The sequence below is a fragment of the Seriola dumerili genome, unplaced genomic scaffold, assembly GCF_002260705.1.
Source record: "Seriola dumerili isolate Sdu_G_001 unplaced genomic scaffold, Sdu_1.0 BDQW01001124.1, whole genome shotgun sequence".
Lineage (NCBI taxonomy): Eukaryota > Metazoa > Chordata > Actinopteri > Carangiformes > Carangidae > Seriola > Seriola dumerili.
In genome coordinates, this window is record NW_019175379.1 from 1,734,952 (window position 1) to 1,757,339 (window position 22,388).

The window sequence follows — 22,388 nt, forward strand, 5'->3', positions numbered from 1 at the left end:
GACCTGCGAAGCTTGATCCCACCCACCTCATTCTGTCATTGGTTTAAACATTGCCTACAGGAAGACGCTTAAAGGGACAAATCAAAACATTTGATTTCTTAGAAGAAGAGGGGAAAAAAAGGTGTAAAATCACGTTTTTATTGTACAAATTACCCCGGATGAGCCTCCACCCACTCCCTCCCTCCCGAATATAATATGCAATCTTGTCCATTTCATTAATAATAATATAAAATGAAGATTTTATAATATACAAAGCCCTTCTTTACAAGCCCAGTCATCAATTATTCCATTATAATACTGTCCTGATGAGTCCATACAGGAACAAAATGCAAAGAGTAACTCGCTGTAAAAAAGCGTCATCACTGCTGTACAAGTGAGAAGACCACGAGAGTCCGAGAGTTCTTCAGCAGTCACATTTCAGAGGACAAGATGGTTGTTTCCAGCTTATTAGGAGGCTCTTTTTTTTTCATGCTCTCTGCCTTCACAAAGTAGTTCTGCAGCCAGTGAAATCCTCCTGCATGCTTGATTGGCAGCAGTTTCATATGTGTAGTGTCATCCCAGCTTGGCAAGGGGCCACACGTCTACGAGTTTCATCATTGTTTAACTGTTATTTTGCTGTAAAACCAAACCCAGTGACACATTCTACACACATTTTTTTTTTTTTTTTATGTAAGCATGTCTCTCTGTAGTCATCACAGTGAGATTATACAACCAACTGTTATAAAAGTCTTATCAGAGATTTCTGGACGATGATGGACAGTGAGGAAAGACTTCAAATGAAGCTGTAAAACCATGTCCACATGATATGAATAAATTCTTGCAATAATAAATTCTTAAAAGGAACATAACATTACTAAAATTGAAAAAGCAGGGAACACAGAGACTTCCTCTAGTCACCCATTTGTAACAAATAAAAAATTGCACTGCAAATGATGATTATGTAAATAAACTGTGTGGGATTTGCTTTTAAATAATCACTGTCAAATGGACTGTGATAATGACCATCAACCCCCTGAGAGCTTCTCCCTATTAGTTTAGCATATTACCTCCGTCAATAATTAATCACTTTGATGCATAATTTACTAATCTACCACAGAGACTACAATTTGGAGAAACATGGAGAGAGAGCTCTCCACATTAAAACACATAAAAGGCCTGCTACTCACAATAATACCTGTGTCTTTTGTGAGGCATTGTCACAGCTTATTTCACAGCAACGTAGTGCTGTGTTCACGAGCCGTGTATGTAAAACATGCTAGAAATGAATATGCCAATGTGTCCATTTCCACAGTCTGCCATTTTGTACACGATGATTAAATCCACATGAAAAAAAAAATAAAAAATCAGGAATTCACACAGCTAAGACTTGTGTAGTACCATGTGTGAAGACAAAAAAAAAAATATGAAAATACTACAAAATGTTGGCGGACACTGGAACGCAGAACCAGGACAGGGTGGAGCAAGTAGTGGTTCACGCGACTGATCATCCCGTTTTCCAGTCGACTCTCTACGAAGTCTGAAGTTTCAGCTCCTGCCCTCTCTCGTCTTTAGACAAGTCTCCTCGTGGGACCGCAGGGTGCGGGCAGGCTATAGGTTCTCTCCAGGCTGATACTGTGGCTCTGTGGCGGTGAAATAGTCCTCCAGGAAAGACTGGAGGTACTCGAAAGTGGGCCTCTCGTCCGGATCCTTCTTCCAGCAGAGCTTCATCATCTCGTGCAGGGACTCGGGGCACCCTTGGGGGCAGGGCATGCGGTAGCCTCGCTCCACCTGCTCCAGCACCTCCCGGTTCACCATGCCTGAGAAGAGTGGGGTGGGGGTGGGGGGTGGAGATGGCTGTTAGAACGTTTAAGTGTTTTCACTTCATCAAAAAAGACTAGAAATGATGTGATGAGAGAAGGAAACTGGGATCATGTTTCTAACTATATATTGTTTACAATTAACCAAAGAGCCTTCATGCAAATGGCTGACATTAATGATGATTTCCTTTATTGATTATTCATTGATACACACAGAAATGTGGAAGATTCTCACTTGTGAGAAGCTCAAACCGGGAAATGTTTGATAAATTATTCATGTGCCATCCCTCTGAGAATTACATGAGAAGAATAATACCACTCTCATGAAGCTACAGGCAGAAGATGGTTAGCTTAGCTTAGCATAAAGACTGGAAACTGGGGGGAAACAGCTTACCTGGTTCTGTCAAGTGGGGCAACGCAAAGTAACATGTTGTATCATGTTACACTCATTAATCAAACTAAATATAATGTGCAAATTATTGAGCTTTAGAAGTGCTGGAAAGTAGATTTAGTCACTCTCGGATGGAGCCGGGCTAGCTGCTTCTCCCTGTTATCAGTCTTTATGCTAATTTAATGCTTATTCCTTATTATTCCTTTAATCAACTATCAAAATGGTTGTTTATTATTTGCTGTCAATGGACTAATCTAATTATCTTCTCAGCACTACGTCAGATATAAAGCGGGGCAGTGTGAAAGTAGTGCAGAACACTGCAGGCAACCGCTCCCCAGGGCAGTACCAGTCTGGCAGATGGTTATAAACAAGAGTGGTGTTCAATCTCCTGATCGTTCCCCACCAGATGGTCTCATCTAATCCCAAATATGTGTGTGTGTGTGTGTAAAGGTATCAGTGTGTGTGTGTGTGTAGATCTCAGTGTTACCCCTGCAGAGGCATAAACAACCAGCACAGACAATGTCAGACAGGCAGCTTTACTTCATCCTCTGACATTAACAAACACGCCAGCTTGATGTCTACTGACAGACTGAAAGCTGATAACTTCGGCCATGATTCACCGCTCTCTGACGGTGTGGTTTTTTTTTTTTCTTCTTCCTCATCAAGCATATGCATCACCGTGTATGTGTGCCTTGATTGTCATTTACCTGGGTAGGGCACCCTGCCTTTGGTGACGAGCTCGGTGAGTAAGATACCAAAGGACCAGACGTCTGACTTGATGGTGAAGCGGCCGTACAGTGCAGCCTCCGGGGCCGTCCATTTAATAGGAAATTTGGCTCCTGAAGGCGATGGAGGGGAGGGGAGGAGAGGAGAGGGAAAAAAGGGGGGGGGGGGAGTCAGATGATCCCACTAGAGGGCGTACGTGTTCATTTCTGGCTTAATTTTACAGGAAACCACAATGACCCACAATTACATCATGAAGACCAGTTTTTCTTTCCCTGTTGATTCCATCATTCTGGTTCGTACAGACAGGCCAATACACTTCACAGAAAAGTCCTAATATCTCAAAGAATTTAAATCATTTTAATCACCATAGTGACTATTTAGCAGACCCATTAGCACAGACTCTATAATCTTGTTACAATAGCCTACCTTTGGTCTAACTCTTGGTATTTCATATTTTTCTGATTTGTATGATTGAATACAGTTTCACAGTTGCTTCTGGTAAAAATTCATATAAGCAAACTGCTGTCTTGAACCTTTATTGGAAAATATGTTTGCCTCACATTCATGACAAACCCTCCATTGTAGTTAATCGGACAAAGAAGATTCAATTTCAAAGACACAAATCTCAAAGCATGGGCACATAAAAACTAAAATGATCAGCATGCTTAGATACATTTTTTAAGCAATTTGGTGAAGCAGCGCTTTCAGCAGCAGACAAAGCAGAGAGCTGAATCCTCCCAGCGTGCGAAAAGCACAACTAATCAGAGGGAACAGGAGCATCTGGTTTCCACTATTAGCCTAATACACCATGATAGGAGACAATAGGGAGTCGTCCTAGCTGTGAGGTCGCTGCTCTATCATCTCCACCTTGCCGCCTCATTCACCTGTGACTCAGACTGTCTGTGTGTGTGTTTGTGTGTGTGTTTCTGTGTACAGTGTGTATGCACTGACCTTGTCTGGCTGTGTACTCATTGTCCTCTATCAACCTGGCCAGACCAAAGTCGGCGATCTTGCACGCCAGGTTGTCGCCCACGAGGATATTGGCAGCGCGCAGGTCCCTGTGGATGTAGTTCATCCTCTCGATGAAAGCCATGCCGTCAGCGATCTGAAAACAAAACAATTTGACAGCACTTCACGACTGCCGCACCAGTAAATAATTTTTAGCTTACACTCTGAACGTCAAGGCCGTCGTCACACTGTTAAAAGAAGAGTAAAAGTGAAGGAACAAAAGCAAAGCGTACCAAATCTGGGAGAGGAAGACATGTTTACCTGAGGCTGTGGTTCTTTTTTTAAAAATCTGAAGCTTAAAATAGAGCTCTAAACTTAACAGTGTGATTCACTGACACAAATTCTGCATTCGTGCAACAACAAACAAGAAAAAAAAAAAAAGGAAAAAAGAAAGTGTGCTTTGTCTCACCTTTGCAGCCATGTCCACCAGCAAGACAAGCTTCAAGAATTTTCCATCACCTTCTTTGAGAAAGTCAAGCAAGCTTCCTATAAAAACAGCAAAAGTGAAAGGTCATGAGGAGGTGCAGCTGATGGGACTGTGAGTGAGCTGCATACCAATATACCGCTGTACGAAACGTTAAATATTTCAATTAAGCCCTGGATCTCTCCAATTAAACTGAATATTACATTAAGCTTGACTGTAATTTGGTATGCAATTCACAGTGATATTTAATCAGTGTTTCTCATTTAGTGTCTATCAGAGGAAGTATTTTTTCTGCATGACGAGTAGCGGAGCTGTGGAAAATCCTAAAGCAGTTGCTCTATGAGATCACAACACACTGAATCAACAAACTGCAGGCATTTAGACACGCATTCACTCACACACTCACACACACACACACATGGAGGCATATGTCATAGAGTTAACATTTACACACATAAATCTAATTACTCATAAAACCCTGAAAAAAAAAGTGCATTGCAGCTGAAGCTATGAAAGCCTCCCACAAAACTACTGCAGTTTTCAATTAACCATCCCAGTTTCAGACCCCGAGGAACCACAAGGGACTTTCAAGGACTTTCAATCTGTACAGCGTATTAATTAAAACCTCCATAAAATTTACATTTTTTCCTTTAAGGAAATGAGCATGCATATATCTGACATCACCGCTGCGCCTGAAAAACCGAGGCCGCGTGATCAGTTTTGTGCCTGGAAGGTCTACGGGCTCAGGCTTGATGTTGTTTAGCTTCTTCTTTAAAAATAGACCTCATCTGTGTCATGTAACAGGAAACAGCTGAGTTTTGTTATTCTCCAGGGCTGAAGGTTCATAGAATATCTGTTTTAATTGCTGATCAGATAGGCCAGTCTGCACCTTCTTCAACATGTTTTTGGGATATGTTTCAGGTATCTGTGTTCACCTTTGGCCATGTATTCTGTGACGATGTAGATGGGTTCCTCAGACACCACTGCATAGAGAGGCACCAGTTTGTCGTGTCTGAGCTTCTTCATGATCTGAGCCTCTTGGAGGAAAGCCTCTGGCGACATGGTTCCTGGCTTCAGCGTCTTTATGGCCACCTTAGTGGTGCCATTCCACGTGCCTGCCGAGACAAAGACAGGGAGAGAAAAGCCCAGAGGCCACAGGGGTAATCAGTGTTCTTAATGGGTTGGGAGCGAGACAATATCATTAATTAGCTCTTGTAATTGCCCAGACATGTGCTGTCATGCGTGCACTGCTCGCAAAAATATCCCTGGGATGAGCAGATACAAGCTCGGAGTTCAACCAGGAATGAATAAATTTGGCTGGAGCTGTCCTCCTGACTGAGACGATCTCTGGAGATAAAGAGGACACAACAAACAGAGGAAGCTACTGCAGGAAGTGGATAAGTTTGGACTAAAATAGACACAATAAATATAGTCTTCGGAGTGTTTGTGTATGTTTGCATTATGTGCATTGTGTCTGCATTTCCTACATAAGTCTGGGCTGATTCTGTATTTCCCAGTCTAGATTATTACCAGTGAATAATAAACATGTCTATGATGCCAGAAAGCATTTTCTCAACATGTTCCTGTGTGTCTTGTCTGTCTTGCTCTTACCCATCCAGACCTCTCCAAAGCAGCCCTGGCCTAGTTTGAGCTCCAGTCGCAGAGACTCCCGGGGAATCTCCCAGGCATCTTTAGCGAGCCCCTGGGTTTGAGGCTTGACCGTGGGGCAAACTGTGGTTAGCCTGTGGCACAGCCCATCAGCATGCTCTGTGATAAAAGTGAGACACAGTGATCAAAACGCTACATTACACACACACACACACACACACACCCACGAGTCTCTGAACCAGTTCGAAACAGCGCTTTAAAGCCAGTCTTTTTCATGCATCGATTCATTCCATTTGATGTTGATGAATTTAGACGCTCTTATGCTAACTGTGATGAAACATAAATGAGATTAAGTGGCTTTTTAACAGACCAAAACCCTCTCCAGAGTCACTCTGAAATGAAGTGGCTTCATAGTGATTTAACCTCAACCCTCCTCAGGCCGAAGACAAGGTGGGAGGCTCAAAATCATAAATGCACAATCAATTGTTATTAAAATTAAAGGCTATTCATCGCCCTTGGAAACACTCTGGGGCCTATTGTAGGCAGCACAGCAAACTGCATGGTGGCACAGAGCAGCGGGTGTGACTCAAAGTAATTTTCAGGATAATTCCTGGAGGTGTGATGAGAGATTGTGATGAATAATGAATGAGAGGAGAGAGAAAAACAGACTGAGCGGGAAGCTTTGCACGCCACATACCTGTATAGTGTTTGACAAGCTTCTGTAGCGTGTCAAACTGTGCTCGTGTAGTGATATAGTATCCCCCGTTGTCAAGCTTGCGGATCTTGTAGTGTTTCACATTGTCTCCTTTGGCCTCGTCCCAGTCTCGTATGGAGAGAGAATAAGCACCTGAAGGAGGAAAGAGAAATGTTCTTTATCCAACTCAACACTGTGTCAATGATTTGACTGTGTGGTCAAAAAAGACCAGAAATTTAGATTGGCAAAGTTTTCTGGCAGCTGACAGCACGTTGTTTGCCTAAATAGTATCTTAAAATCCTGTTTTTCTTTTGGTTTTTCTTGATTTTATGCCTTTAACTTTGTCTGTTGTACACTTAATTCTGCTAGCCAAAAACAAACCAAAAACATTGGTGATACCAGAGTGTTTCATCCAATTTGTCCTGTATCTTTTTTTAAAGAAATGGCATTCCCTTCAAACTCAGCTGTACAATGCTAATTAGCAAATATTAGCATGCTAACACACTGAACTACAATGGTGAACATGCTGAACGTTATACCTGCTAACAGCAAGTTAGCAAAGTCATTGTGAGCATGTTAGCATGATGACATTAGCATTTAACTCAAAGCCCTGTTGTGCTTGAGTACAGCCTCACAGAGCAGCTAGCATTGCTGTTTGCACTTAGCCTTGTTATACACTGCACACACTTCTCTGTCTCTGTTATCCCCTTCTTTAAACTTTTGCACGCTGTAACTTCTGCTTTGAAAAGCGCAAAATAAAAAAGTTTGCTTGCTTGCTAGTCTGACTTGTACTCTAAATACAATGACCCTCGTGATCCTCAGCTGACATTGCAATGGAGAGGCCATAGCACTGCTAGCAACACAATTTTGAGCTCTCTTCATGCTCATTGGGAGCTGAAGTGGGCTTCTTTCTTTAGGTTTAGTGCACTCTTTTAACCTTTGACTTTTTAAGCAAAGAACCAGACATTTTCTGTCGCAGTTGCTCATCTTCTGTAATGATGATTAAATCTAGGAAGCTGTGTATCCATCAAAGCCTTACACTGCTAGTAGTCTAACACCCAGAAACTGACTCAGGATGACAGAAAATATCTTTATAAAGAAGTCAGTATCACCTTTAGTAGTTTCACTTTCCCGGACCAAGAAAGTTCCTCGATGGTTTCCTGTATTCAGCAGCAACCTCTCAGCGTCTTTGCGACCCATTTTACCAAAATACCACCTAGAAAAACACATGAAAGTAAGGCAGCTGCAGATTGCGAAGCTTACTATTGAAAATCAGTAACATACTGTATTTACTACATGTCCTGGCGGAGAACATCAAAATCACATTATTTCAGGTTGTGAGGCTGTTTATGTTGGACATCTGTGCTTTGATGCAAGCCATGTGAGATGAAATCATGCTAGTGCCATTAGTCTCCTGGTTCAGTTGCTGTAAATGGAGTAATGAGGTTAAAAGCAGCAACAAGGCCTTACTCTTCAGCCTGGATGGAGTCAGCAGGGGCCACATAATTGCTTGGGATGTAGCCTTTCTTTCCTGTGTTGATGGAGCGAGCCTCCCACCAGTCTCCTTCTCTGGAGGACAATGACACAAGAGAGATGAGATGAATGGTTTGTTCATGTAACAGTCGACCAATGACCGGTACTTACATATCCTACTACGATTGATACCGGGGATGAAAATCGGTTAATGGTGGGTTAATAATTTACAAGTCAGCCTTGTATAAAAGTATACATGTGGCTTATGGAAAAGGTTTGACCTGTAAATCTCATCCCAAATTCTCCTCTCAGCTTATTTGTTTTGCTAAGATCTCCAGATTTGATTTGAAAAGTCTTTGAGAGTCTTTAAAATGCGTTTTTTATACTATCTTCATCTACTTTACATTATAACGTTATTACCTAAGGCGACATCTCTGCCTCAGCGCTTTGCAGCATCAGGAAACAAGTAGTAATCTAACTCATTCATGGAGGCAGATACACACCGAACAGGTGCAGCTGATCATTATTGCTCGAAAGAAAGGCATCTTGTAATCACTGCACTACTTGTGCGGAAACATATTCAAATAAATGTTCCATAAACCGAGAGAGAAACTAGAGAGATTCTCACGTATTGTTGATGATCTGGAAGCGATCTCCCTTTTTAAACGTAAGATCATCTGATGTTCTGGCTTCATAGTCGTACAAGGCCACAAAGAATGTAACACCACCTAAAAACACAAGAACACACCCACAAATTAATGAATAACTGTACACACAATAGCAGACAATGATGCAAGTACAGGACATTATGGTGCTGTAGAGGAAACAAATCAGGACGCAGCAGGTTTGTTTGTGAGTGACTGTTTAAAGACCAATTTAAGGTGATAAATCTGTCTCGCCAGGGTCTGAGAGCTCATACTGTATTGATCTTCTTTGGCTTGCAATTTTATAATATGAGTACTTCTCCTGCATGGAAATATGACTGTGACTAGACTCCAGGAAGACAAGCAATGCCGCTATAAACAGTATATCAAACCAGTTTTTGATAAGATTGTCTCCCTGTCATAATCTCGATCCCATCAGTCACACTTAAGTATTTAGTAAATTATTGGCACAAGAGCTCAAATTAAACACTATGATACATAGTTCAGTAAATCATAGTGTAAGTCTCATCTTTCAGTCTGCCTACTGCGCGGCCACACGCCCTGACAGAAGACATTCATATACCCACCACTGACAACAATGCTGTCAATACTAATCCCATTATCTCCTGCAGAAAGCAAAATACCATCCAAATGCCACCTTCACCCCCCTCTGAAAGCAGATAATCCAACATAGGAGGACGATTACAACCTAAATCCCACCTAAACAGGAGGGTTCAATCTCAACCTCATCTCTTTGCTCTCCGGATTGCTGTAAGCTGCTCAGAAACGTTTATAGTGATCACAGTTGATAGCAGGACCTGTGTTAGATCTAACAAGGAAGAGCTGGTTAAAACAACAATGACTGTGGCATTAGCCGTGACATGGACAGATTAGCAAACTGACCAATCTAAGGTCAGTGTTTAGTATGTTTGCATGTTTAAGTACATTTACTCTTTACTTAAAATGACTGTTAAATATTGCCCCAGCATACTGTAGCGATTTCATACATATATAGCGTTTGTTTTCCATTCATTTCACCACAAGGATAAACTTGAATTAACGCCTCGCAGTCGTGTGTATCCACCATCCAGTCCAGTTGCAGTTAATTAGCGTATGAATTATTGGATTATGGCCAAAAATGTGTTTTTGTGTGGTCACAGTGACCTTGACCTTTAACCTTTGACCACCAAAATCTAATCAGTTCATCTTTGAGTCTCCTATATGAGTCTATGGTGGATAACCCATCTGCAACAAGTCAAGTCTCCACAACTTAATTTGAATACCATATTAAAAATATCGTATTAAAGACTGAATACCACACGGTATTATGGAAATACTATCACAGAAAGCAGATTGAAGAATAGAAAGATTACGAGTGGTTGTCTGAAAAATAAGAAAAGCCCATTCAAAAACTAAAACCCAATAGTACAGTTTAAAAGATGCAATCAGAGAAGAAAATCTGATAAAACATTCAAAAACAGTGATAATGTTCTTTAACCGTGACATTAAGAGGATAATCCTCTCCATATCAGCGTTGCAATAACATAAGACACTACTCACTTGAGACAGCACCAGAGAACGAGTTGGACACAGGACCGGAGAAGGAGGACGACATCCCTCCAAAGGGAGTCATGGCAGACGAGGAGCCACCAAATGGTGTGAGGGTGTGGTTAAAATTTGCAGCCCCGGAGGCAGATGTGGATGAGGGAGGCTGATTCTGCTGTAGCTGGGTGGGATCCGGCCCGTAGTGACCCACGTGAGGCGTGGTGGCGGCGGTGTTGGGGTCTGACACCAGGGAATTGTCTGGCTGATACTTCATTGCAGGACCTTTGTCCTCTTTGCTCTTAATGCAGCCCATCGTCTCGCCCTTCCTGGAAACACAACACAAAGCCTTCACTTTAATGCCAGCAGACTGAAGAATATAAAAACGGTATTCAACTCATCTTTTGCCTTTATAACGCAAAATAAAGTGACGGGCCAAGAGAAGTACGGGATTAAAGACAGCAACATAAGGCCCGTAGGCGCTGAATCATGCGTTATGAAATGAAGATTTAATAACCTGATACCATGTGAATCATTTTGTTGTTGTTGCAGGCGTTAAGACTATAAGCCATGTGGTAACTGGGACATATGGGTAAATGCTAAATCCGCTTTGAGTCACTCACAAGTCAAACGTGGCCATGCAGATTCAACTGTGTGCATGTAGCGCAAAACACTGGAATAAAAAGCTGATTAACAGTTTATATTGTCGTGATATTACGTCATAAAGAGAGTTCACAGTCACAGGTCCAGTGGTGTAAGGGGTCAGGGGGCCCCTGGGCCACAACCTTTTCAAAATAACCACAAACAGATGCAAAACTACAAAGAGACTCAAAAACACCTACAGAGAGTTTCAAAACAATTACAAACAGATGCAAAACTACAAAGACACAAAATAACCACAAGGGGATGCAGAATGAGTACACAGGGACTCAAAATGACAACAGGATTCATAATTACCACAAACAGAACAAACATGATTATAAAGAGACACAAGCAACTGCAAACAACACCTCTGATGTTGTGGTTCTGAATCTGCCAACAGTTCTGGTTCATCCTTAGTTGTAGTTGTTTTTTTGTAGTTTGGGTGTCTTACTCCTCTATAGAAGGGGTAAGGGGCCTTTTACTTGTCTGTGACTAGGGGCCCATTGTCTCATAATCCACCCAAGTCTCAACCTGACCACGCTAAAAGATCCAAAACATTGGTGTGTCTCCATCTGCGTGATTGTCATTCCTTCTTCTAACATCATTTGGCCGGAGTCACTGGGGCATTCTTCCGTGAGGTGAAGGCCCAGAAAATGTGGAGACAATCAGACACGCTCGTAAAGAAGTCTGAGCTCGGGGAGATCAAAACAGTTTCATTCGTCAAGAACAGCAGCTACTTGAGGAGTTGGACTCGGATAATTGGCGCTGACACATTCGAATACAGAAAGACAATAGAGGACTGAAGTGAAATAGAAGCTTTTATTCAGAGCAGAGATGTCGGGTATGAAAGCAGACTAAAACCTGGTGCAACTCAGCTGCATTGTGGCACAGTGGGGAAGCAGCTCACTGAGTTACAGGGTTACAATCATACATCAGTAAAAGAGAAGAGGATCTGCTGGAGCAGTAATACATCTTTCCCTGATTTTGGAACAGTGGCCTTGATGTTGAGAGGTGGGAGGGATTTTTTCCTCATCAGAGAGGGAGGGGCGTAATCGGGAGTTCATCGAGTTCTCCAGCTGAACTGCCAAGGAAATCAAGAAAATGGGGACAAACCACAGAAGCCTTCCAAAGATTTAGAACACTTTGCTCACATAAAACCGTGCAACCGGTTAAATTGCAGGTTACAGCTCGTGCTGAGCACTAGTCGTATTCTACAAAACCATTTCACGAGCGGTCAGTCACTGGAGATGTGTCAAAATGAAACAGATTCCTTATAAATCACTTCAAAGGAACTCACCAATAAATCTTATCTCACAAGTTGGATATGGAGCCAATATGTTGAGAATGTTGGCACGGAAAAAAAAACCTCTCAGGTTCCTAGCCAACCTTTCCTTTGACATTGAGACAAAACCGGTGTCGTGGAAAACGGAGGGCTTTACTCAGTAGCTCGGTCGACGACGGCGGGCTTGTATTTCATCATCAGACAGAGGAGAGCCGGGCTCGTCGGGTCAGCAGTGAACTTACCGCGCTATAAAACACTGGCTAGTGTCCCAGGAATAGTTGCACTTTAAACTGAAGACAATTTTCCCTTCCAAAAATGAGACATCAGGCATTTCATAAAAGTGACATCACTCTTCCCAAATAATCACAAATGCACAAATACACGTGTCATGTGCCCAAAATAATCATGTAAAGAAAAACAATACTTTTACTCATTTACTCTGTAAAAAAAAACAAGATTTGCCAGTTAAAGTTTTACTAAGGGCAAGATGTGTCTGCTCTAGTGGCGTGGCTCTAGGGATGGCAATGTCTGTCTGATGATTGGTCCAGGCTGAAATATCACAACAACCGGTGGAGGGATTGCCAGAAATTCTTTAAGCTTCAGATATTCAAGGTCCCTGAGGAATAACCGTATTAACTTTGGTGATCCTCTAACTTTTCATCTAGCACCATTATTGGGTCACAATTTTAATTTGTCCAGTAGTTTGCTTTATGACCAAATACATGCTAAATGAATGGCATTCATCAGTGTCAGCTGGAGTTTGTGTTAAGTGCAAATACGCAAACATTAGCATGCTAACACGTGAAACCAAGATGGTAAACATGGTATACATTATCCCTGCTAAACATCCACATGTTAGCATTGTCAGTGTGAGTATGTTAGCATTGTCAGTGTGAGTATGTCAGCATCGTCAGTGTGATCATTCGCTGCCTGTTTTCCCACATAAGGAAGCAGTTATAAGACATTGTATGGATTAAACGAACATTCAGTTAATTGGACAATTAGCTACAATTAGTAGCAACCTTATTATGGGTTGGTGGTGGCATTAGCAAGAAAAAAATAGCATTTTTAACATTATAGGTTTTAGCAGGTGTTACACAGTAAATGCAAAGGAAAGAAAGAAAAGCAGTGCATAGCTTATCTGTCAGCAGCGTGTGTGTGTGTTCAGACACACTTGTTCCCTCGTCATATTTCTACCGACAGTAAAAAGAAATGTGATATATGGTCCACCATCTTTACTGAGCTAAAAAAGCACTCTACTGCATAAATGAAATGAATTCTTCTGATGAAATATTATTAAATGTTAATATTACCTATGACAAATCATTACTTTTTGTACCCATAAAACACAATATCTATCCTGATTCCTGCCAAATCCAAAGTTATAAGTAGAGAACTGCAGGGCTAAAGAATAATACATATAAATTCCCACTAGTGGCTGTGTGGGCATAAAGAATATATATATATATATATATATATATCGTATATATAGAGAGAAACAGAGAGAAAGAGCAAGCTGGTTGAAGGGGGGCACCCAGGCAGACAGTGGCAGCTCTACCAGCTTGAACAAGGAGGATTTACCCTAAGAGGATAATAACAGAACACAAAAAAAAAACAGGAGTGACCACCAGGGCCTGGAGCTGAAACACCGCTGACCCGCGATTCCAACTGCACATGGTCATTTTGGCCTGTAGTGACCTTCAATATTTGTCATGTGAAAAGCACAAACGGTGAGCAGACTTTCACAGCTGAGAGGGATCTCTGTCGGAGGGCTCTTAAGGACTCTTGGCTGTGATGATACGATGCAGACTGGCTTTTCCCGGAGCCTCTGAATCAGCTCAGCTAGCCGTCTATCAGTGCCATATCGCTTAAATCAGCCAGCCATCACATAATATGAGACCAAAGGGAGAAGGCAACGACCCCAGATGAGGTGAAAAAGGATGCAACAAAAATAAAATGTGTGTTGTGTGGCATTTACGGGCATAAAAGACAAGCAGTCATAATGAAAGTGTCTGGAGAAAAAACAAAAATCCACAATGACATAAAAGATCACACCATCATCTTATAAGTTAAGTAATACAATCCCCAAACTGTGCAGCCAGACTTTGCTGCAGTGGATCTTAAGTGTCCAAATGTCTCACTGGTTTTTATATCCAAGCCTCAAAACAAAATCATTCCTGAACAGCGGAGCCATGAGACCACAAGGAAAATCTGCCTTGCTGCTATTTATAGTAACTTATTCTAATTGCTGACAACATCCCATCCACTGCCCCAAGGAAGATAACATGACCTACAACAGCACATCGCATGCAAACACAGGACGACTTCCAGTTGCAGCAGTTACAGCTACATTATATAGAAACAATGAGAGAGGAAGGTGAAGAGTTGAAATGAGGAAGTTTACATGTCATCACACATGCACAAAATACAAACACATGTTTATTCAGAGGCTCCTTCGTTTATCTGATTTGGAAAGATGTGGTGCCATTGTTTTAGTGCTGCAGATAGAGACAAAAAAGGGACAGAGCAAGCCGGACTTTTCAATCAAAGCATTGTAATTTGGTACGGACTGAAATGATTACAGCTGGAGGCAAACATTTCTCTTTTTTTCAGCCAGCGTGACTGTGAATTTTTTTTGAAATCTTAAAAACAAAGATGTGTATTCTTTTTTGCTAGTATGTGTAAGATGTAGTCAATGCAGACAGAAGTCTTTTCTTGACTGTGAACAACAGAAAAAATGACAAATGAATTCAGAAACACTTGTGATAAGGACACAAAAACCTTAGAGTTTTATGTTGCCACAGACTAGACTCTATCTTTGTTTTAAACTCCTCTTCCAGTGAGGTCAGATTGTCCCGTAAGCTGCTGTAGAACTGATAGCTGGTGGCGGACTCAGGGCCACACACTGTATTTACATTCACATTTACTCATTTGACAAATGCTTTTATCCAAAGCGACTTACAAGTGAGGGACGACGCTGAAGCTTCAGCGCAGTAGGATACCTTGGTGTAAGTACTAAATACTTATCTATTTAATAAGTAAAAGGAGATCACGTATTACAGGAAATACATAATGAACAAAAAACTAACCGTATTTGTTGTCTGCAGGATCCAGATGTTCCCCTGAGGGACCTTGTGACCCTTGACCTCTTGTTCCTACTTGTTTTTGCCTAGAACATACATAGTTTCATGGAGTTTTTTCGAGGCATCCTCTCGTGCTCTCACTTCTACAAGCTCTAGTGTCTTTGTTTTATTTTCACCCATCAACTATATTTATGTAGACTCACATAATCCTGATTTCAGCCAGTGTTTACATATATGGAGTGTTTAACAGAGGCTTGGAGAGAGCTTGTGTGTGTAACTAAACCGAAAGCAGACCACACTGAAGAAAAAAAAAAACAAAACACATTTACTATAGCTGTTCAAACCGTCTCTGTGTGTTCCACAGATATGAATTCAAAACTTTTCATTTACTTGTGTTACATTTATAATTCGAACCTGCACCCTTCTTATCAGCCGACCCGCCGATGGTCCCCCCCCCCCCAGCTCCGATCACAGTGTGAGAATTCCACACAGGCTTCACAAAATGCCGATAAGACGGATGAGTGCTCAGTTTTTTCTCCCTCACACTCTCTGATAAAGTAGAGTGGTGAAAACGTTTGGGTGCTTTCGGTGGCCGTGGTTCAGAATTTTAAAAAAGGCTGCGGAGACAAAGTTGAGCTGATGAGTAAGGGGAAAGTACAGGATTACTCGAGGGCGGTGCTACCTGCACTCACAATCCTGGTGGGCAGAAGAGGAGACAGCTGCAGTTTCACGTCTTTACCAACGCTCGCTTCTGAAGAACAAACAATTAGCTGGGTTAAATGTCGATCCACTGAAAACCTACTGACAACAGTTTTGATTGCCATCCGTCAGCCACTGTTTCCAGCTTTGCAAATGCGAGGATTTGCTACATTTTCCCATCTTTTATCATTTTGAATTGAATATGTTTGGCTCATGGGATGTTAGTTGGACTAAACACGCATTTTGAATGGTTAATCAACAGTTAATGATCAATCAATAATGACTCTATAGCCATACTAGCAACTCTATGAGGCCGTATTGACACAGTGGTGGTTCAAGCTAAATGCTAACGTCCGCGTGCTAACATGCTCAGGATGACAAAGCTGCTGCTGCTGGGCCGGTAATGATGATAAAATGATGGAGCGATCGACTGACAGACTGGCATGTATCTCCTCAAATGTGAAGATCAGCTTCTTTTTCTCTGTAATCACTTCAAAGTCAACACTTTGTGGTTTTTTGACTCTTACATGAAAAAAACAAGCACCTTGAAAGGTTAAACGACACTTAATAATCAACAGATGACTCAATAGTGAAAATTATGATTAGGTGAAACCCTACACATTCACTAATTGACTTTTTTAGGTTTCAGCCTAGAAGACATTACCAGATAAATTTGATGTTAACACGGATGGAATCCAGTGGGTAAAGTTACAGTACAAGATGTGATAGTGAATACTGTGTGTTATTTTATACATAACTGACTGAACATGTATTTCAGATCCTTCCTTTATAGATTTGAGGCTGTAAAGCTCATTAAAAAATGCAGAGCATGCATTATAAATGAACTAAACTAATGATTCTAAAATATATTTGAGTTTTTTAGCATCTTACTGGATCAAACAGCCTCCGCTCCCCTGTGATGATCTAGACTCTTATGAAGTTGACGCTTGGCTGGCTGAGAGTCAGACAGACAAGCTGAGAGGAAGTACGATGGTGGAGTTCCTCCATCCATCAGCCAGCGGTCTGAGTGAAACCCTGCCCAGCGTCCCGTTGGACAGCTGTTAGCAGCTGACGCTGTGGCTGCAGACGGGGAGGGTCTCTGGAGCTTTACTGGGCTTCAGATCTGCAACAGATGCTGCCCGCCACCATCCACCACATTCCTCTGATGCCAATGGGTTAAAACTGGGGTGTGGAGAAATGTTGTGTGACGATATGGATGTAAAGCCTCAGAGCGTCAGAGAAACATCAATAAATGGTTCATAATGAGATTTACACTGGGGTGTAGAGTCCTGTTACAAGAACTGATCCCGAGGCCTACAAACAAATTGAGGGCAAGAAAAGACTTGATTTGAGAAATACTAAATACAAAATCTCTCTTGGAAATGAATGAGGAGACTTTCAGTGCTTGACTGTTGTTATTCAAAGCACAGCAGCTTGAATCCACAGCTCTCTTCACCATCAATATTTCAGTCCTGAGGGAAAAGCTGTCGCGTTAATATGATTTAACTTAACTCGACAAGATCATGTGTAAAAAAAAAACAACAACTCTACACTAAACCTCACTGAACAGCTTTTGGTTGTACACGTGTCAGTTTTTGTGCTGCCAGACAACAGACATCACACATTTTCCAAAAAAAAAAAAACTGCTCTTATGGGAATACCTGAAGACTGGCACCTGAGCATTGGGTAAACATGAGCTATTTTGGGAATCAGAGTGTGTCTACAATCATCCATTTGTCAGCACATAACTAGGCTGGGTGTTTGAAGTGTCAACATCTAATAGAGTGACTGTAAGCCCCGTGCGGTAGCCTGGATTAGCCTGTTTTCTCAGGCAAAATCGATTCACTAAAATCTGCTTCTTTTAAGATTTTGCAGTTAGAGGGCAGGGCAAAGGACACAGCTGCCGACTGCCCGCTCGTATCTGGCAACCTCCTGCTACTAAAGCACTCATTAGAGAGCTTCTTCAGCCGTTCTTTTAAATGAGATAAGACTGGTATCGGTACTCAGTATCATGAGAAACCCTTAGTGGAGTTTCTGAGAAAGAAAAGTGAATCAGTGCGTCTGTGTTCGTTGAGCCGTGACGTGCTGCGCTGCACTGTCACGTTTAAACAAAGTGCATAAGCTCATGACTTACAACCCTGTGGTGTTTAGCGATACGAACAAGAATTTCAACCTCGCCTGTGTCACGCACAAGTCTTATGAGTTATGTGATTTGTTATGTTATGCTTAGAGTTCTGCTGGATGATTATAAGCAAGCTGTGTTTTATGAATGGAACCTTTTGTGTGGCTGATTTCACTTGTAGAAATTAGGACAGGAGACAAAGCTCTTTGTTTGCGGTGTAATGTAACAAGTTATATCGTTTCAGCGCTGCAACTGTAGTTTTTGGTGTTTTATAAATTCACCTGCAATTTAAAAACCGGCAGAGGCGCAGAGCCGTCGGGGAGAGGCTGTATCTTTTACACGACACATTATCCAGTCACTTTAAAGTGCGACAGTCAGTGAGTTCACTCCGAGCCGGCTTTGAAAAACTATGTGGGTAATGAGGACAGTTCTCCAGCCCCTGCCCTCAAAGTGGAAATAGATCAGTGGCACTACAGTAAGTGAACAGTACAGCAGCAGCACAGAGTGAGGAACACACAGAAGCGGTGACTCAGCTGTTTAATCACCAAGTTTGAATTCAGACTGTGCAAACTGACAGCATCACCAGGAGGGCCTGAACTTCCTCCTCCCTCCCTCCCTCCCTCCCTCCCTCCTCCTCCTCCTCCTCCTCCTCCTCCTCATCATCTTCATCAGCCTGATACAGACCTCTGATTAATCTGAATCAACATGAGTCAAACACTGGGTTAGATATTAGCAACAATGAGGTGGCAGTTGTGCCTCTTGTGTCTGGGTCTCACTGAAGTCAGCTGGACTTATAGTTAAAACAATGCGTGGGCAAACATCTGTCAACAGTGCTCAAAAGAGATTAAAACTGAGAACATTCATAAAAATGCCAGATTTGAACAATTAAATCAATTTACTCAAATGAGTTTTAACTTTTATCCTTTTCTTTTACTACCACGATCCTTCATTGACTAGTTAAGCTTCATGTATAAGATACTTAAACCATCTCATATGATGTATTTAACGAATTGCTGTAATGATATTTTACTGTAATGCAATGACCTTGTCCTACTTTAAAGTATTTATCTGCTATCTGATATTCTGATATGGTTACACTCATATTCCACTTAGTCTTTAAGCACATGCTCTGTATCCACTGATATATATATATATATATATATATAGTCTTTACCTTTATATAAATGGTTTAATGAATTCTCCATAGCTCCTGGCATGCAGGGAACATCGCATTGCAAACTATAGCGTACAGACAGGTATATGTTTGTATTATAATAAGTCAGCTTCATTCCTTTGTTGGTGACAGATCAGACAGGCGAGCAGCTGCTGCGTTTCGGCCCATCCTCATCTGATCCTGCAGCTCTGACAAAGACCAGTTTAATTTGTGCTTTTACCTTCACAGATAATCCGCGACCTTCTCGGGTGTCTTCTCCTTTTTTTTCTCCTTCCCCCCTCCTTTGAATCAGATCCGGTGAAGAAAGAAAAAAAAAAAAATCAAAAGAAAGAAAATCCGAGTTATTCCAATCGGGACCGAGCTGCCTTCATCCTCACTTCATCCATCCGCCAGAGAAACAACTGTGGTCAGATTTAGTGCTGAAGTTAAATCAAAGCAGCTCAAGTGTCACAGTCTGTGAGGATGGCGGAGCTGGTGGAGCAGTCAGTCATTGTGTTCAGAGCGGAGAGGTCAGAGAGGAGGAAACCAGCAGCAGCATGACAGTGATTCAAAAAAAAAAAAAAAAAAAAAAGGAAAAAAAGTGAGAACCTAAAGTATTCCACCTCTTTGTAGCTTCTACTTCCTACTACTAAACTTGCATCAACCCCCACACAACAACATGGCCGACCCTGCCTGCGGGACTGGAGCCACACAGCTGGAGATACAGACACAGATCCGTCCGGTGCAGCTGATCTGAAAACGGCCGAGGGGGGACGGAGGGGGGGGGCGAGGCAGTCACAGAAGCGGGGGGAACCGGATGGATAAAGAAATGACAAAAAAAAAAAAGAGGGTACAGCTACAGTCGGGTTTAGAGGAAGGAGAGCGGACCGGCGAGCGGAGGATGGTTTCATGTACAAAAAGGAGCGTCCTCAGTTTGTACCGATATAAGCCACAAATACGAACCTGTAGCGCCCTCTGCTGGTCGCGACGCTGGTACTGCAGCTGCCAGGGCACATCTGCAGCTCAGGGAGGTCTCACTTAACAGGGTGTAGCTGCTGTTACAGGACAGCTTTAGTACATCATAACTTCACAGGGATGCAATTCACATACCACTGCAAGCATAAATTGTTATATTAATATTGGCCTTTAGGAATATTACATTTATAGATGCAATACAATTATAGTAAGATCACTAACGTGTGGCATTATTCACACACATTATTCACTGTCTGCCATTATAGTGATTTTATTTATGTGATTTATGTGGTCGATTGTTTTCATATCAGAAATAAAATCACAGAGAGCATCATAGGATTTATTTAATACATAGATTAGCTAATAGAAATAGTCTACCTCTATCAGCTCTCTCAATTCTTGATTGGTAATTTTATTAATTTCTATTCATTTTTTGTATACATTCTTTTAGATATTTTCGGATGATTGTGTTTATTCATTACCAATACTACATACAGTTTCCACGTTTAAAGCCTGTGACTGTTTTGGCTTTGCAATTAACTGTAAATTGTTTGTCCTTTTTTATTGTATAAGTGTATTTGTTGACCTGAGTGGTAAGTTGCTGCACAGTTCTCCTTGCAGGGATCAATAAAGTTGTATTGAACTGAATTAGGCTCTGACTTTTATTGATTCTTAAGTAGCTTTAAAGTAAGGCTGAACAAAAATCCGTTGTGGTGAAAATAATCCTGATGATGTCATTAGGGTTATATCAGCTTCTTCTGTGAGACGTCAAAAACCATTGCTAGAAATTCGGGGGAATGGAGATTGAAAAACACGGGCATGTCTCAGACAGTGAGTGTCTGATGAAAGATGCCAGTGTGTTTCTGGAGCTTCACCTATACCAGAGACTAGAGGTCAAAATATCTCTGCACCAGTTTTGACCATTGTCTGTGTCGTTCAGGGCGAGTATGAAGGAGGAGAGAGTGACTTTATCTTAAAAATAACATCAGTGATCTCTAAAACTAAAACATCCCTCATTGTAACATACAACAATTGGCAACGCATAAACTAAACTACATTTTAAAAGTGTGTCACTAGAAAGATTAAGTTTTCCACGATGACCTAAATATTACCAAAGTCTTCTCCCTTTAAGAAAAATTATCATGATTTGGATTATAAATCTTTTACTTAGTGGCCCATTATTCTAAGGGGAAAAGAGAGGCAATGTTGATGAGTTCACAGTTCTCCATAGCATATACCAGAATACCAAATTTTTGGAAAAACAGGATATTCTCTTCTCCGTTACAACCCCACTTTCTAGTGGAGGCTGCCGTATATTTTATATACTTCTTCTACTGTTGGTAAGGAAAGTTGCCCTCAGCTTAATGTCAATATTTCTATCATGTGTTTGTGATTAAACCTATAGTATAAAATCAGTAAAACACAACAAATAATAGAGTAATGAAACATTTCTGTGCAGTTGTGACAGCTTTTTGGACCAGAGTTAGGGATAGTCTGCAATCTGTGAAACTCAGCCCTGTAAGGCTCTTGTATTGCACTGGTGATTACATCCTCTTCAGTGCGTACCCTGCAATTTCAATACAGCAGCTCTCCTCCCTCTTTTACAGACTCCTTTTAATTACATAGCCTGCTTTAATTGTGCCATTTGTGCCAGGAATTACTTACAGCCCTTGACAAACAATTATCAGTCATACCCTCTAATTCGATGTACACTAATATTATTATCAAAAGTATTCATAAACCAATTTTAAATAACCCACTTGGATGATTAACATTTTCCGCAATCTTGTGTATTAAATATAAAAACAGTTTATAAGTAAACTGAATGTTGAGAATGATTATACCTGATTATACCTCAGTCAATAAGAAGGTTTATACAAATCAGATAACCACGTGTCTTAGAGTTTACAGGACGTTGGTTGCTGTCCAATGAAAAAACTGTAATACCCCTTTTTCTTTCAATAATGAATTGAAGGATTAGGTTTTCATTACAAGCTGATTAAGGTATACAAATGATTACAAATTCATTGGAAAATGCATGGCTGACAACAGTTTTTCTTTCTGTGCTCAATTGAAACTTGATGACGTGTAAAATATATAAGAATAACAGTTAATTAACAATTAAT

At 41.2% G+C, this 22,388-nt stretch overlaps 1 protein-coding gene across 1 annotated transcript; it reads right to left on the reverse strand.

Annotated features, from left to right (window-relative positions):
* Positions 1-187: 187 nt before the first annotated feature.
* Positions 188-19,600, reverse strand: yes1 (YES proto-oncogene 1, Src family tyrosine kinase). Its single transcript, XM_022767038.1, has 12 exons — positions 19,529-19,600; positions 10,325-10,635; positions 8,749-8,848; positions 8,118-8,216; positions 7,760-7,863; positions 6,651-6,800; positions 5,957-6,112; positions 5,281-5,460; positions 4,331-4,407; positions 3,865-4,018; positions 2,895-3,026; positions 188-1,796 (listed from the first exon to the last, which is right to left on the reverse strand). The coding sequence occupies exons 2-12, from the start codon at positions 10,620-10,622 to the stop codon at positions 1,588-1,590; spliced, it is 1,659 nt and encodes a 552-aa protein (XP_022622759.1). The 5' UTR covers positions 10,623-10,635; positions 19,529-19,600; the 3' UTR covers positions 188-1,587.
* Between the last annotated feature and the right edge of the window lie 2,788 nt (positions 19,601-22,388).

Coding starts and splice junctions, on each gene's coding strand:
- yes1 (XM_022767038.1), bottom strand. CDS start 10,622: ATGGGCTGCATTAAGAGCAAAGAGGACAAAGGTCCTGCAATGAAGTAT. Junction 5,461..5,956: donor CTTTGGAGAGGTCTGGATGG/GTAAGAGCAAGA, acceptor TTGTCTCGGCAG/GCACGTGGAATGGCACCACT. Junction 1,797..2,894: donor AGGCAGGGTGCCCTACCCAG/GTAAATGACAAT, acceptor CACTCTTCTCAG/GCATGGTGAACCGGGAGGTG.